The sequence below is a fragment of the Leopardus geoffroyi genome, chromosome C1 (assembly GCF_018350155.1).
Source record: "Leopardus geoffroyi isolate Oge1 chromosome C1, O.geoffroyi_Oge1_pat1.0, whole genome shotgun sequence".
Classification (NCBI taxonomy): domain Eukaryota; kingdom Metazoa; phylum Chordata; class Mammalia; order Carnivora; family Felidae; genus Leopardus; species Leopardus geoffroyi.
In genome coordinates this window covers 30533129-30547695 of record NC_059328.1, presented here as the reverse complement: position 1 = coordinate 30547695, position 14567 = coordinate 30533129, and the positions used below count along the sequence as shown (strand labels likewise).

The window sequence follows — 14567 nt, the reverse complement described above, 5'->3', positions numbered from 1 at the left end:
GACTCTATCACAAATTCCCGTCTGCTCAAAAAGGGTCAAATATTATGGGTCGGGGCGCCTGGGTGGCTCAGTCAAGTAAGTGTCCCAACTCAATTTCGGCCAGGTCATGATTTCACAGTTCAAGCAGGTTCAAGTGGGTTCAAGCTTCATGTTGGGCTCTGCACAAACAGCATGGAGCCTGCTTGGGATTCTCTCTTTCTCTCTCTCCGCCCCTCCCCCACCCTCAAAAATAAATAATAAATACAAAAATATTTTGGGTCAAACTGAGACCCATATTCACATATCTTTATCCAATCACTGAAATAACTTGTTGGATCAGATTTAGCTTACTCTTATTATCCTTATTTCTGACCCTGTATTTATGTGGGTCATAATTTTGTGCTTCACACATACATCCCTGCTGCCTAAAACATTACTGTAGAGGTGTTAATAAACATTACCTGCTGTGATCTCTGAATAGCAGCATCAATTTCATCCACCCTTTGTCCCACAGTGTCACTGACCAGCTTGTACTGTTCGTTGGCATCAGACACAAGTTTATCCAGCCCTTCTCTGGCTCTCCAGGGCACCAGCTCTAAGAGAGCACGGCTCACTTCATTCACTGTGTCCAACACCAGCCTGTGCTCCATGACCTCCTTCTTTAATTCCTAAGGAGGGAAAAAAAGTTTTCAGGCCATTCCTTGCTAAATTAAGCACATTAGCAGCTGTGCTGGGTGGAAAGTGCTATCTCTACCACACATCCCAGCAGGGCTCTGACCTCCTTCCTCCACTTATTTTTTTTCTTGTCTTAGATTTTTCAACCATTCCACAGCCTGACTTCAGGCTTAGCTGCTGCTTAGAACTGTCTGCAACACTTCTTGGGCCACACTATCTCTGGGTAGAACAAATACTGCCTCTTTCTTTTTTCTCCTTACTTCAATAGAAATGATAAAGTACTTTAGCAAGGGCATTTTTAAGTCAATAAGTACCTACATAGTATTTCTGCACATCCAGAACTGCACTAGATCCTGTAGGAGAATCAAACAGAATCCTGAAGCACTCTCTAGAGAATGAGTTACAGAAGTCAATTTTAAAATGTTACACGTGAAGAAAACTTCCCAGGGATCTGGGATTCAGTCTTTTTTTTTTTTTTCCCTTCAGACCATAACAAGTGCTCTTATATAAGTCTGCCTTTATGTCAAATCTTACTGTCCATGCAAACAAGAAAGGAGGCAGGCAGAACTTTTTGGTTTAGATTTAAGGTTGAGACAGTTGGTGATGACACTTAAACCTTTGAACTTAGGGATTGGAAGAGGTAAAAAAAAATTCTTTCCCTTTACAGCGTAAAACTCAGTTCACCTTCTGTCTTTGCTGAAACTGGGGTATCTGCTCCCCTGTGGGAGACTGTCCTCCACTGGCTGCCAGCTCCTCCTCCACTTCCCTGAGCCACCCAGTCAGTTCCTCATAAGTAGACTGGAACTTGGTGGCCAGCTGCCGGGCTTGCTCTAAAGTTCGGAGGGCCTTGGAGCTGGTGACCGTGATGTCTGCATAGCGAGTCTTTATTCCGTCCAGTTTCTCCTGGATAAGCAATACCTCTTCACCTGTGGGAACAGTGCATAATTATTTATATTTAAGAGGATATGAGGGAGTCTCCTTTATCCCCCTTTCTTCGAAATGAGCTTAAATTTTATAGATGCTCTCTCCCTATGGAAGCAATTTCACCTAGAATCCCACACTATGGGAAGTGGGAGATAAACCTTCCAACTGATAAAAGAAGCCACTTCTGAGATTATTAAGATCTGAATTCAACTGCAGGTGTTTCTAAATGGTCCCAGCACCTCTTGGTGAATGCTGGCCTTGGACATACTGGAGAGCAGGGGGAGTCATCATCTATAACCAAATGTGAGATAATATCTTTTAGTTTTCAAAAGATTTAGCAGGAAACAGGACCCCAGGCTGCCAGCCTCCAGGAGCACATGGTAATACAACCAGTAAATAAATACTGAACTTCTTCTACATACAAAGAGTAGTGGCTAGTGCAGGATGTTTATTTCCCTGGACATGTGCTTGAGTGACTGCAGAGGTGCTGAGAGATGCACTTTTCAAAGTACCTGTGGTTTGTTTTAGAAGAGCCTGACCATTTTTAATAGCTTGATCTACATTCTTCTTTCTATTAATGATTTCTTCATTTAGAGCCTGAAAGGAAAGAATAGCATGAATCTTAAAACTACAGCACAACAAAGGGAAAGAAAGGTGAGACCTTTAGGAGACCAAGTTTAAGGTAAAGAGACAAATACCAGTTTAGTTTATACCTCAGTTATGTTATTCCTTATCTCTTTGGTTACCCTATTTATTACTCAAAAGCAATTAAATCTGATACTTATGGGCAAGCTAATCCCTTGCACTGGATAAGAAGAGATTAGGATTAAATCAGTTTTACCAATCTACTGGTACCAAACCTGAGCCCAAGAAAGGCAGATGTAGAATTCAGCAAAAATGTCTACTGTGTCCAAAACCAAGACTCAGAAAGTTCAAGAAGAGAAAGTCAGCAAGAACAGGCTGAGTTAAATCAGGATCATGGTTAAAAATTCTTAATATTTGAAGTCAATGAATCAGAAGAATCTTATATTTAAAACAACAAAACAACTGCTTTGCCTATTTTTACTACCCTTAAAGAAATTTCATAAAAATGAGATGAAAAGAGAAAATTGTTCTTTCCATTAAGATGACAAATAATCCTTGGAATTTGGGCACATAAATTCTATAAATATTTTAGAAGTTACAGCTACATGGTCAAACCTAGGGCGATATTTAGGTATTCTGGCTTTGTGACATTACATTCTCTTTCATAAAACTTCTCAGATGGAAACTGAGTGATACATTACCTGATGATGTAAAACATGAGTTGGAACTGAGATGGTCCCTGACTGTACTCTGGATCATCTTCTAGAATTATTGACTCAGTTTGTTAAGTACGAGTATTTCCATGGACTCATCAAAAAATAGATTAGTCCTTAGCAACAAGTCTATAACTATGTGCTTATGTATAAAATGAAGTCGAAATGTTTGGAATTAAAAGAGAAAGAAATGAAGAGAAACATGAATCAGAATTACAACATAACTTAGTAACATGACCAATAAAAATGGAAAACATGAATACCAGGTGGTCAGCATGCTGTTTCTGCAGGACATCCTGTCTGTAATCCTTTACGAACACTGAACTGAGCTTGTCCTCAACCTCAGCCAGCCAGTTGAGCACCTCCACCTCATCCTCCCCGAACAGTCTAGCGTTACACAGTGCCTGTTCAAGCAGGGCTGCTTTCCGACAGCCCCAGTCTTGAATCTCACTGTATCGGGCCTGCAAGGAGTCTAGCTTCTCTGACAGCACACCCTGTTCTGCAGAGCATGTCAGGGAGGAGAGAGACTGCCCAATTTTGACTGCCTGGTGCACATCTGTTGCATGGCTTTCTATTTCTTCCTCCAGAGCCTGGAAATCCAGATGGAAAAAATGAATAACAGAAACAAAATAAATGAAAAGTAAACATGAAACAATGAATAACAAATGATATAATAAATTAAATAATAGAAAAAGTTCACCTACCAAAGGGCAAAAATAATATAAAAAGTGAGAACAAAAGCTGTTTTTTTTCTGATGGCAGCCTATTAGTCAATTGTTATTTTTACTTCAAAGATGTGACTATGTCAATGAATAATTTGACCATAGTTCAAATTAAACTTTAAAATATCCCCCCCCCAAACATATCTTCTAGACTGCTATAGGCAGTTAACTTCTGAGATTTCTGACTGCAGTGCTGTGTTCTAATTTATGACAACTCCTCCCTACCTTGTGCCGGATGATCTGCTGCTGGATTTTGGCAGACTGAGTGCCAACAGGCTCTGAGTTAGCAAGCTTTTTCTCCGTGACGGACAAGAAGTCAGAAATAGGCTCAGCTGTCTCATGGAATTGTTTGGCCAGAACCAGGATATCTTCCAGCTGTTTTTGCCTACACAAATATACAGAACAAGCCGCTCAGGCAAAAAATCACATTAAGACTGATAATAGTACTATATTCAGTAAAAGACCAATCTTCAGGTACATTTTAAGTATCAATAGTAAACACGACACATATACGTAGCACTTTGTGGTTTTAAAGTTTTTCATAAGCATTGCCTCATAACCTTGTAAAGTAGGCAGAATAATTATCTCACTATGACAAAACAGAAAGCTAACCCTGAAGGCTTAAAGATTTGTCCAATTCACCCAGTGAGTAGTTAACAGTGCAAAGAGGACTGTAATCAGGCCTTCTAATGCTCTTTCTCCTAAGGGACAGAGCACGTGCATCATCTGAACATAAGACCAAAATAAAGTTTAAAGGCATCAAAAAAATTACCAGTTTTCATCTCTTTCTCCCTGTCACTGCTACCTTCACTGTGAGTTAAGAGAGCATATGAGGAACAAATGCAGACTATGAGCTAGAACTTCTTCCCCATTTCCCCAGCTCCAGTGATTTCAAGCACCAGAACATAACTCTAAATCCAGATTTAAGGCAAAGAAAATGACCTCAGAGTAGCTGAATTTGCCAACACACATGGCAGTCAAAAGAACTGTAAACTTCACAGCTCACTTAGAATTTTAAGTCCTGATTAATATAACATCCATACTAAGCTTAGATTTCAAGATACTAAGCTGCAGATTAAAGGCAGCTAATTACAAAGGGGAGAGGAAGCCTGATAGAGAAGAGAAAGAAAAACCACCAAGAACTGGATTAGCACACAGGTTAATAATAAAAGGCCATAATGATATCTTTGGATGATTAAGAACAGACTAAATGCAACATCATTTAAAAAGGTCTGGGTATATGATGCACGTTAGTTCAACAAACCTTTACTGAACATCCACTTTGTGCCAGGTTCTATGCTGTGTACCCTGGACAAATTTATTTATTTATTTATTTTTATTTTTATTTTTTTTAATTTTTTTTTTTTCAACGTTTATTTATTTTTGGGACAGAGAGAGACAGAGCATGAACGGGAGAGGGGCAGAGAGAGGGAGACACAGAATCGGAAACAGGCTCCAGGCTCTGAGCCATCAGCCCAGAGCCCGACGCGGGGCTCGAACTCACGAACCGCGAGATCGTGACCTGGCTGAAGTCGGACGCTTAACCGACTGCGCCACCCAGGCGCCCCTGGACAAATTTATTTTAATAAGAAATGATTTAGAGGTGCCTGGGTAGCTCAGCTGGTTGAGCATCCAATTCTTGACTTCAGCTCAGGTCATGATCTTGGTGTTGTGGGATAGTGCCCTGCATCAGGCTCTGGGCTGAATGTGGAACCTGCTTAGGATCTCTGTCCCTCTCCCTCTGCCCCTCCCTAACTTGTGTGCACGCTCTAAAAAAAAAAAAAAAAAAAAAAAAAAAAAAAAAAAAAAAAAAAAAAAGAAAACAAATGATTTAAACGTAAAGAATTACCATTTTAATGATCTGGAAACTCAATTATGTTTAAATATAAAGAAAAACATATTTCTAGATACTATTTTAATTTTTTTAAGTTTTATTATTTTTTAACATTGAAGAATATGAAGCTTTTTTTTTTTGAAACAAAGTAAACTCTAGGCTCAAAGTGGGGCTCGAACTCACAACCCCAAGAACAATAGTCACATATGCTCTTCCGACTGAGCCATCCAGGCATCCCTCTGAATGCTACTTTTAAATGTCAGTATGAAGTACAGAATAGTTTGTTTATGCCAGCCTTCAAAATACATCTTCAATTAATACAACTAAAACACATAATCTTAAAGATTATTATTAAACTAGTATATCATTAAAAAAAAAAACTGGATGGCTCATTTGGTTGAGCATCTGACTCTTGATATTGGCTCAGGTCACGATCTCACGATCCTGAGTTCAAGCCCCGTGTTGGGCTCTGTGCTCTCTCAAAATAAATAAAAAAAAACTTGTCCCTGATTTCTAGGTTTTTCTGACTCATCTCTGGTTTTTGGAATCTGAAAGTTTGAAAAACAATGTAATAGGAATTAGGATACCAAAGAGCAAAAATAATTCAGTGGTATAAAAAAATCCAATATTAAAGAATCTAAATAAAAGTCTTTAGGATTTCTGGAACAAATGAAGCTTCTCTTGGTATTTCTCTTTAAAATATTGACCCAGAAACTGTGTTAGGTTAGGAGGATGGAAGTGGGCAGAAGGAAAGAGTCATAAAAAGATACATTAGAAACAAATCAGCACTTTAATGAGCTTATGGGGCCTATGAAATAAGTACATAAAATAATGACAATACAAGGTACAAACAAAGAATTACAGCAATGAAGAGGAAAATGAAGGTATTCCATCCTTGGGGAATAAAGAAAAGTTTCATAGAAGAAGATAAACAGCATGCTTTCTCTCTCTTGTGTCACGGAAGACACAACACTATCAGTAAAGACACAGAATTAGGAACTGACAGAAGATACCTAAGTATATGGTATACTTTACCAATAATACGAGGAGGAGGAATGTGGAAACAGAAATGTAGATTAGGGCCAAATAACTGAAGGCTTCAAATATTGGGTTAAAGAGTTTAGATTTTGTTTTATAGGCAACAGGGAGTCATTAAATTTCTGAGCAAGGCAAAGGGGAAGCCTGAGGGTAAGTGGCCATAGAGTGATGAGTGATTAGTTCATTAGGAAACTACCTCACATTGAGGAGCCCAAGTCACGACCTGAGGCAGGTGAGTAGGAATTAGAGAAATGGATGAATAGAAAAGACACTAGAGAAGTAAAACGGACAGAATTTAGCATCCTGATAGATGTGGGACACAAAGGAGTGGGGGAGAAAGGGTAAAAAATGGGGTTAAGGTTTTAAACCCAGGTAACTGGAAGGCTAATGGTACTATTAATGAAAATGGACAAAGAAAAAAAAGCAGTGCTATCTGTAAATAAAAATAAGTGTAATTTAAAAAAAATAAACTGAATTCTTTCATTTTGGTTTCTCCCACAAATATGGGGGACAATACTTTGCAACTCTGATAAGAAATCAGCACACTGTGGGCCAGTGTAGAAGAGGGAATTATGACAACTTCTGCTGGCTACCTAGAGAACTGAAAGGCTACAACCATAACTCATCACCTACACTACTCTCATACAGATTTCTAATTGGTGAGCATTTCTTTTTAAAACTGGGGACAGCATAAACTAAAAGACCTTCATGTGACATACTAAGCTGAAGTGATGCTGGGGTATAGCTATGGAGAGAGAAAGCACTTCCTCAGAGGAGAAAAGTATACTGCCTATTTTTGGCCACTTATTGAAGACTGGTCATGCACCTGTCTCTCTTTTTAATACTTTATTTTTATGTTTTTATTTTTTATCAAAAATTTTTTTTTAATTTTTACATTTATTCAGTTTTGAGAGACAGAGACAGAGCACAGTGGGGGAGGGGCAGAGAGAAAAGGAGACATAGAATCCGAAGCAGGCTCTAGGCTCTGAGCTGTCAGCACACAACCCGACGTGGGGCTCGAACTCACAAACCGTGAGATCATGACCTGAGCCGAAGTCAGACGCTTAACTGTCTGAGCCACCCAGGCACCCTTATTTTTATGTTTTTAAAGTAGGCTCCACACAAACGTGAGGCTCGAACCCACGAATTCAAGATCAAGAGTTGTGTGCTCTCCCTACTGAGCCAACTAGGCGCCCCTATTCATGCATCATGTACATATATTGAACAGAATCACAGACTAGGTCCTGGATGCAAAAACATCTAATATTGGGATAAGCTATCAGAAAAGAAATATGGTAAATTTCAATTCCAAGTATCATAAGTATTATTTATAAATATGAAGGGGAAAAATCTGTTTCGAAAACTCAGAAAATAACTTGGCTGGATTGTAGGCGTCTGTGTCTGTCGGTTTGGAACCATGATTGTATCACAGCAGAACGGCAACACGGAGCAATGAATCTTCCAGTTCTGAGAAATTCATGGAGTAGCTGAGGCTCATTTCCTGAGAGCTACTGTGATTATGAGGATCATCTCCAAGAACGTATTCCTCTTCAAGATAAAAGCCATTACACACCTTCCAGAGCTCTCTATGACTCATCCAGGACCTTACAGAGCACTTCAAGTTAAAAACTGGACAAAAAAAACCCTTGTCTGACCCATTCCTCAAAACCCCTTTGCCCTTACCTGGCTGCTGCCTTGTTGAGTAGTCCAGTCCATCTACTTTCAAGACCCTCCAACTGTGCAGTGATTTTCTCTCTATCAGCCAGCTCAGCAGACTGGGCTATTCTGCCTCCTTCTGCTTGAAGCATATCTACTGTGGCCTTTCGATCATCAAGGAGCCGCTGGAGCAACTAGTGCACACAGTGTTGAAGGAGAGTGAAAAGTGATAACACAATGTCACTTTGAAATCTGAAATAAGGAAGAAAATACAAGCGAAAGATCCCCAACCCCCCACCCCACCAAATCCTAAACTGAGTTGAATAATGGTAGCTTTTTTTTCATCCAGAGGCAAAAACGTGAGATGCAGCATAGCTCCTAGCACCAGCATAAACTTCACACTCTTACATTTTTAAATAGAGGGGTGACAGTCATTATGCGACTAATAGGGAACTTAGTTTGAATCAGGAGAAAAATGCACTAAAAGGGAAATTAAACCAAGCCAAAAATACAGACAGCACCTTATACATGACACACAACATTATTCAGAATATTGCTGACCCTGAAAACTCCAAAAACCTTGTAAGAAAAAGCTGTGCATGAAACACTGGAGTAGAATACACGAATAAATACACCGAACTACTGTTCGGTCCAATGTATGCCACAGTAAATTGGTAGACTGAAGTAAGATGATGCAAATCAACTTTCACCTTTCTTTTCATGGATTCCTACTAAAACTCCTGAATATACTCCTAAATGAGAAGCCAATGTGTTGTCTGCCACTCCCTACGGCTGTTACAGTTCACTGTCCCAACATTCTCACTTACCTTCTGTTCTTGGATCTGTGCTTTCACCACTTTATACTCGGCAGATGGAGGTTTCTGATTGGCTATGAGCTCCTCAGTGTCTGCCAACCAGCTGAGCAATGGCTCCAAGGCATCTTGAAACTTCCCGCAATGCAACAAAGCCTCCTGCAGTTGTGCAATTCTTTGTGCAACCTGTATCACAGATGCAGGGGCTCGTTGTGAGAGAGGAGAGAGGTTTTTAAATGACTACTGACCCCCCTTTCCTAATTATATTTTCCAACTGCTGAATCTGTATTTGCATTCAGGTTGCAGGGAAACCTACAATTGAGATGTGCGTTTCTAAGCCCTCCATTCCCAATGCACTAGAGTTAGCCCCTCGCCACTCGCCTTTTTGTTCAGTGTGTTCCATCGAGCGTTGATCTCTTCCATGTCATGTTCCAAACCCTGCACATCACAGTTTTTTCCGGCACTCTGAATCAACCCCTGGCCGAGTCCATTCACCTGCTGTAGCTTCATCTGAAGAGGATCCACCTGTTCTTTCTGAAACATCTAGATAATTACAAGCCAAAGTTTTAATCTAAAGGTAGCAACCAGACCCTCTATACCACACAGTGACTGGTCATTCTTGGGAGATTTATGATTTAACAGAGGAGGAGCAGGAATAAAAAGAGAAAACAAGCCATTTGTATAGGGAACTATCAAGGAAACATGCGGTTTCATATTTCAGTACATCCTCCTATGGACAATTACAGAGAGTTATGGCACTACTTAGAGGTCTTTAACCCAATGACTCATGGTTGGTTGGTTTCTGCTTGCTTAATTTTTAATGCAAAAAGCTACAGAGGATAGAGAAAAATCAGCCTCAAGATATCATAAAAGTGTGCTGTCTATCAATCCTAAAAGAGAAGAGTAATATCAAATGACTAGTATTTAAGATTAAAAATACCTTGGGGAATACCTTTAACTGACCACTGATATATGCAACATTCTTCTCTGACTAGGACTCATATTTCAATTAATTAAAACATATTAATGTTGTGAAAAACACCAACCTCACAGTTTAATCCCCCTGTGGTCACTTAATTCCACTCTTTTCCAGGGCCACAGACCACACACTGCTAATAATCTTGAGACAGTATTCCTGAGATTACAAAGGGAAACGGGCCAGTAATATTGGGAAATGTCCTTACCAACTTCATACTCTGAGATGCAGATATACAGAAAGTATTTTTAAAATTATAATACTGTCTACCCATGTTCACCATTGAACAATGGAATTTTAAAACAATGTGAATAAGTGTAACAAACAATGCATGTTTCTCTCTCCTGCAGTTAATAAGATCCATTATGACTTAGAAAGTTCTAAAAGGAAACAAAGAGAAGATAATACTTTGACACTGTAATGGTATTAAAGAAAAGAATGAAATAAATAATTGTCCCTAAGATCAGATTCTTCTCAATTATCAGAGGATAAAATCAGCCACATTCCACACATTCCCCATAGATCCAATGTGGATTTATTTCTATTTTTTTTCTTCTATAAAATGTTCCTTCAGTTTCAGTGAGATAGGTGAGTCAATTAAAGCCAAAGAATGACAGAAAATGGAAGAGGACAAAAATGTAAAAGAAAGATATAAGTTTGGGTAAGATTAATTTTGACCTATATGAGACTATAGTTCACACTTGAAGCAGGAAACTTATTCTTGAAAGAATGGGTTATGATGGCTGGATAAGCGAGTCACCAGGGAGGAAAAGCCCCAGGGAACACTAAAAAAGGAAGGTTACAAAGGTAATTACCAGTGGGCTTCATTTTATACTATAATTTGATTACACCATATTTTGTTAGGCAACACTACAAGGCGGTTCAGCTAAAAATGACTGTTTCCCCAACAACAGGGTTCCCAGAAAAGGCAAGCGCTAGGATTCCATTTTCTACTAAAGATGTTTTTTCACTGCAGAAAAATCAAAGCAGAGGGGGGAAAAACAACTCCCATGTTTTAAGTTGCTTGGGTTCAACAAAATGGTGGTTGGTGATAGGGTGTGGGGGTTGGAAAGGCAAAGAAAGCAGAAAACAAAAGGTAAGGAGGGAAGATGTCAAGCCCACACTGAAGAGCCCCCTTTTATCCAGTAAGCAAGTCTTGTCTCATACTGTGGCATTTAAATTCTTTCTGTGCTTTCCAGTATGGTAGCCAGCAGCTACATAATGCTATTTAACTAAAAATTCAGTTCCTCAGCCACAGTAGCCACATTTCATGTGGTCAACAGCCATGTGTGGCTAAGTGCCTACTGTACTGGGCAACACAGATAGAGAGTATCTCCATCTTGGCAAGAAGCTCTATTGGACAAGCCATATAAATGACATAGAAAAGTAAAATATATTGAAATAGCTTAGTAACCTCTTTCATATAATAGAGTTAATTCTTTTTTAAGGAATTCCATTTACTTTGTCAATGAACATTTCCTATGGAAACATCAGGGATTCCTTCCTCCATTTCTCAACCTCCACTCTATGGATTAATTTGAGAGGGAATGGGTGTTTCATATTTTTCCAGAGTTTTAAAAATCTATGAGAGTACCTCTAAATAAATACTATTTATTTTGAACACAAATTAACAGAATGTTAAAGTAAATTTAAAAACAGTTGCTCCCTTCTCTCAACTCCCAAATAAAGCTGTTCTGCAAAATCAGTGCTTTTAGATGCATTAAAATTCCTACTCCTCAGTATTTCAATGGGGCTGTGCCATGTTATTAACCAACCAGAGCTGGCAGATATTTCCCAGAGCAGAACACTAGCAAAAATTACTGCAAGAGTGTAAGATGCAACTGGGACATAAAACAGAAAATTTCCCAAAGAACTTCTTACAACAGTTTTATCTTTGGTAATACCACATTCTCCTAGTTTTTATCCTGCCTGATCCTTTTTTTTTTTTTTTTTTTTTAATTTCCTTTATTCTCTTCCTCCTTCTCTTCTAGAGAGATGTTAGTCTATGGGTGTGGGGATCAGGGAAGGATGTCAGTTCTGGGCTCTCTTCTTGGCAATTCCATCCATTCCCACATCTTTAAATATTAACCATGATGCTTGGCTAAAATGTGTGTGTGTATGCCCATCCAAGTACTTTAATACTGGCATATGAATGAAATCACGGTACCTCAAAACTTCTCCCTTTCCTCTCCCCTAAAAACTGTTTTTATCTACATCAACAATTTACTACTGCCCCCATCTGCTCAGTTGTACAAACTAGAATCGAGAAGCTAACCCTGATAAACACCCCTTTCCTTCTCCCTCCTTCTCAACATAAAAGCCATTATCAGGTCTTGTTGATTCTAGATCCAACACACACACACACACACACGTATGTATACATATATGTGTATATATACACACACACACACACATACATGTGTGTATATATACACACACACATATATACATGTATACACACACACACACACACACACAAATATATTTTGTATCCAACCATCTTCAAATCCAGTGACATCTCTCCAGTTCAAGCCATCTGGCCAACTGCAGTAACCCAGCAGGCCTTTCTACTGTCCTTGATCTCCTATAATGCACTCCACATACAGCAACCAGAGTGATTTGTTTTTGAAAACCATTCAGTGTTTTCTATATTTCATGCCAATCATAAGACAAACTAATAAAAGACAAAATAAATCTGAGATTTATAAACCCCAACGTTGAGAATGTTTACTGTCTGTGCAGACTGGTTTGCTCTATCTTCAAGCTGCGAGTAATGTTTTAAAAATGTAAATGAAATCCTTTCGCTCCCCTACTTAAAATCTCTCAACAACTTCTCATGGCTTTTAAAGTATAGATCCTTTTGAAAACTTCTTAGTCCCTGCATCATCTGGCCTCTTCCTACCTCCCCAGATTTACTTCAAGGCCCTCTTCCAGAACCCTTGCTTACTGTGGGCTAGCCACTTAGCCTTCTTAGAGTCCTAACATCCCAAAGTCTTCCCAGCTTCCATTTCCTTTACCTGGCATATTTTTCCCTCTGACTCTCTGCCTAAATAATTTCTAGGTATCCTTCAGGTTTCAGTTTTAAAATCCTTTCCCTGACACAATCAAAATGAAACATCCCTATTATGTATTACAGCCTTTATTTTTCATTCAAAACATTTGCTGTGATTTCTAACTACATATTTGTGTCTCTTTTTTTAAAGGTCCCCCCCCCCCGTAATCTCTACACTCAGTGTGGGGCTCAAACCCACCACCCCGAGATCAAGAGTCACATGCTCTTCTGACTGAACCAGCCAGGCAACCCTGTATTTGTGTCTTTTTGCTCAATATTTGCCTCCATTACTGTAGCAGAAGTTCCACAAGGGGAGGGACTATGCCAATTCTATTCACTGCAGGAGCCCCAATACCTGGCACAGAGTAGGTACACAATAAATATTTATCCAGTGAATGAAGGAATCCTTGTATAGAAATGGTATTAGGGAAGGCAAACAAACTTAGGAAGGTTCTGCTGATTAGCTGAGCATTCAAACATTGAACTAAGATTGTGAGGCTTCCCAACCTTTGCTGTAAAAGACTTTCTTGGCAATTTTGAATGTTATAGAACCCCTAGTTTTATACCAAAGATTTTTTTTCTTCCATTGAACCAGTCTCTGGAAATAAGACTAAGGAAGTCTGCAAAAGAGAAAAGGGTTTAAATAACCACAGACTGCTCTCAGTGGGTCTGAATTCCACTATAGGGATAGTAAATAAGTTCTAGCATTTTGCTTCTTCCACCGAACTCTCTTGTTAATGCTATTAGAAAGTTTATATCTATTTTAACCATGTATACATGTGTATATTTGTATATACACATACACACACACAGCGTTTAAACTACATTTCAGGTATGATCACTTACTGAGTTCTAAGTGTTTACATATTAAAATGACAGGTTCAGTTGCCTCTAGGAACCATTTGGGAAGAAATGAAATCCATACATCTCTCATCTTGGAAAAACTTTTTCTCTCAATAATATTTCACTGGTCAGAAAAATCTGTATGCTCATGTTACCACTATAATATTTGTTTTGTTTCAATAAAAGTTTTCAAAATAGCCTCTCTACATTCTTATTGGTTAATGTCCTGGCTGGGGTGATGGTTTAGATTTCTTTTGTACACAAATGCAGGCATTTGCTTGCTTCCATAAAGTAACCATACTTCAAAGATGGACAACTGTACAGCTGGGCTACCACTGTCTTCTCCTGTTGTTTGTATCAGGCAGTATTTCATAAATGATTACCCCCCTGGAGCTGGAGGAAATCCTCAGAAATTACCTAGCCCCATTTACTCATTTTGTAGATGAGAATCTGAGACTGATATTAAGGGTTTCTCTGATTTTTTTTCCTTTAGGCAGATTTGATCAGCTCTTTACAAATTTAACACCTGTATTTCATTGATTATTGCTGTAGGCTTTATACAAAAAATATTCTGTTTAATCAAGAATGCCTGTGACTTTGGACAAGTTATTGGGATCCCAGTGTCAATTTCGAATTTAGTAAAACTCAGAAAAGGGAATCAGTCCAACAATCTGAAAGCTTGATGGGATGCTACCTTACAAAATAGGTGGTGAAGCCCAAGGTGGACACCACCACCACTCAGCTAAGCAGGGGATCTG

The 14567-nt window shown here is 38.9% G+C and overlaps 1 protein-coding gene across 40 annotated transcripts in view; it reads right to left on the bottom strand.

Annotated features, from left to right (window-relative positions):
* MACF1 (microtubule actin crosslinking factor 1) overlaps positions 1 to 14567 on the bottom strand; it is a 336214-nt gene that overhangs the window by 43067 nt on the left and 278580 nt on the right. For 32 of the 40 annotated variants that reach the window (XM_045482240.1, XM_045482265.1, XM_045482241.1 and 29 more), the window contains 8 exons: positions 9320 to 9481; positions 8954 to 9124; positions 8154 to 8320; positions 3824 to 3983; positions 3140 to 3466; positions 2091 to 2175; positions 1339 to 1580; positions 441 to 647 (listed from right to left, as the gene is read on the bottom strand). In XM_045482240.1, the coding sequence (XP_045338196.1) occupies positions 441 to 647; positions 1339 to 1580; positions 2091 to 2175; positions 3140 to 3466; positions 3824 to 3983; positions 8154 to 8320; positions 8954 to 9124; positions 9320 to 9481 (1521 nt within the window). The remainder of the gene's footprint in view (positions 1 to 440; positions 648 to 1338; positions 1581 to 2090; positions 2176 to 3139; positions 3467 to 3823; positions 3984 to 8153; positions 8321 to 8953; positions 9125 to 9319; positions 9482 to 14567) is intronic. The other 8 variants (XM_045482251.1, XM_045482253.1, XM_045482263.1 and 5 more) reach the window with 1 other exon arrangement.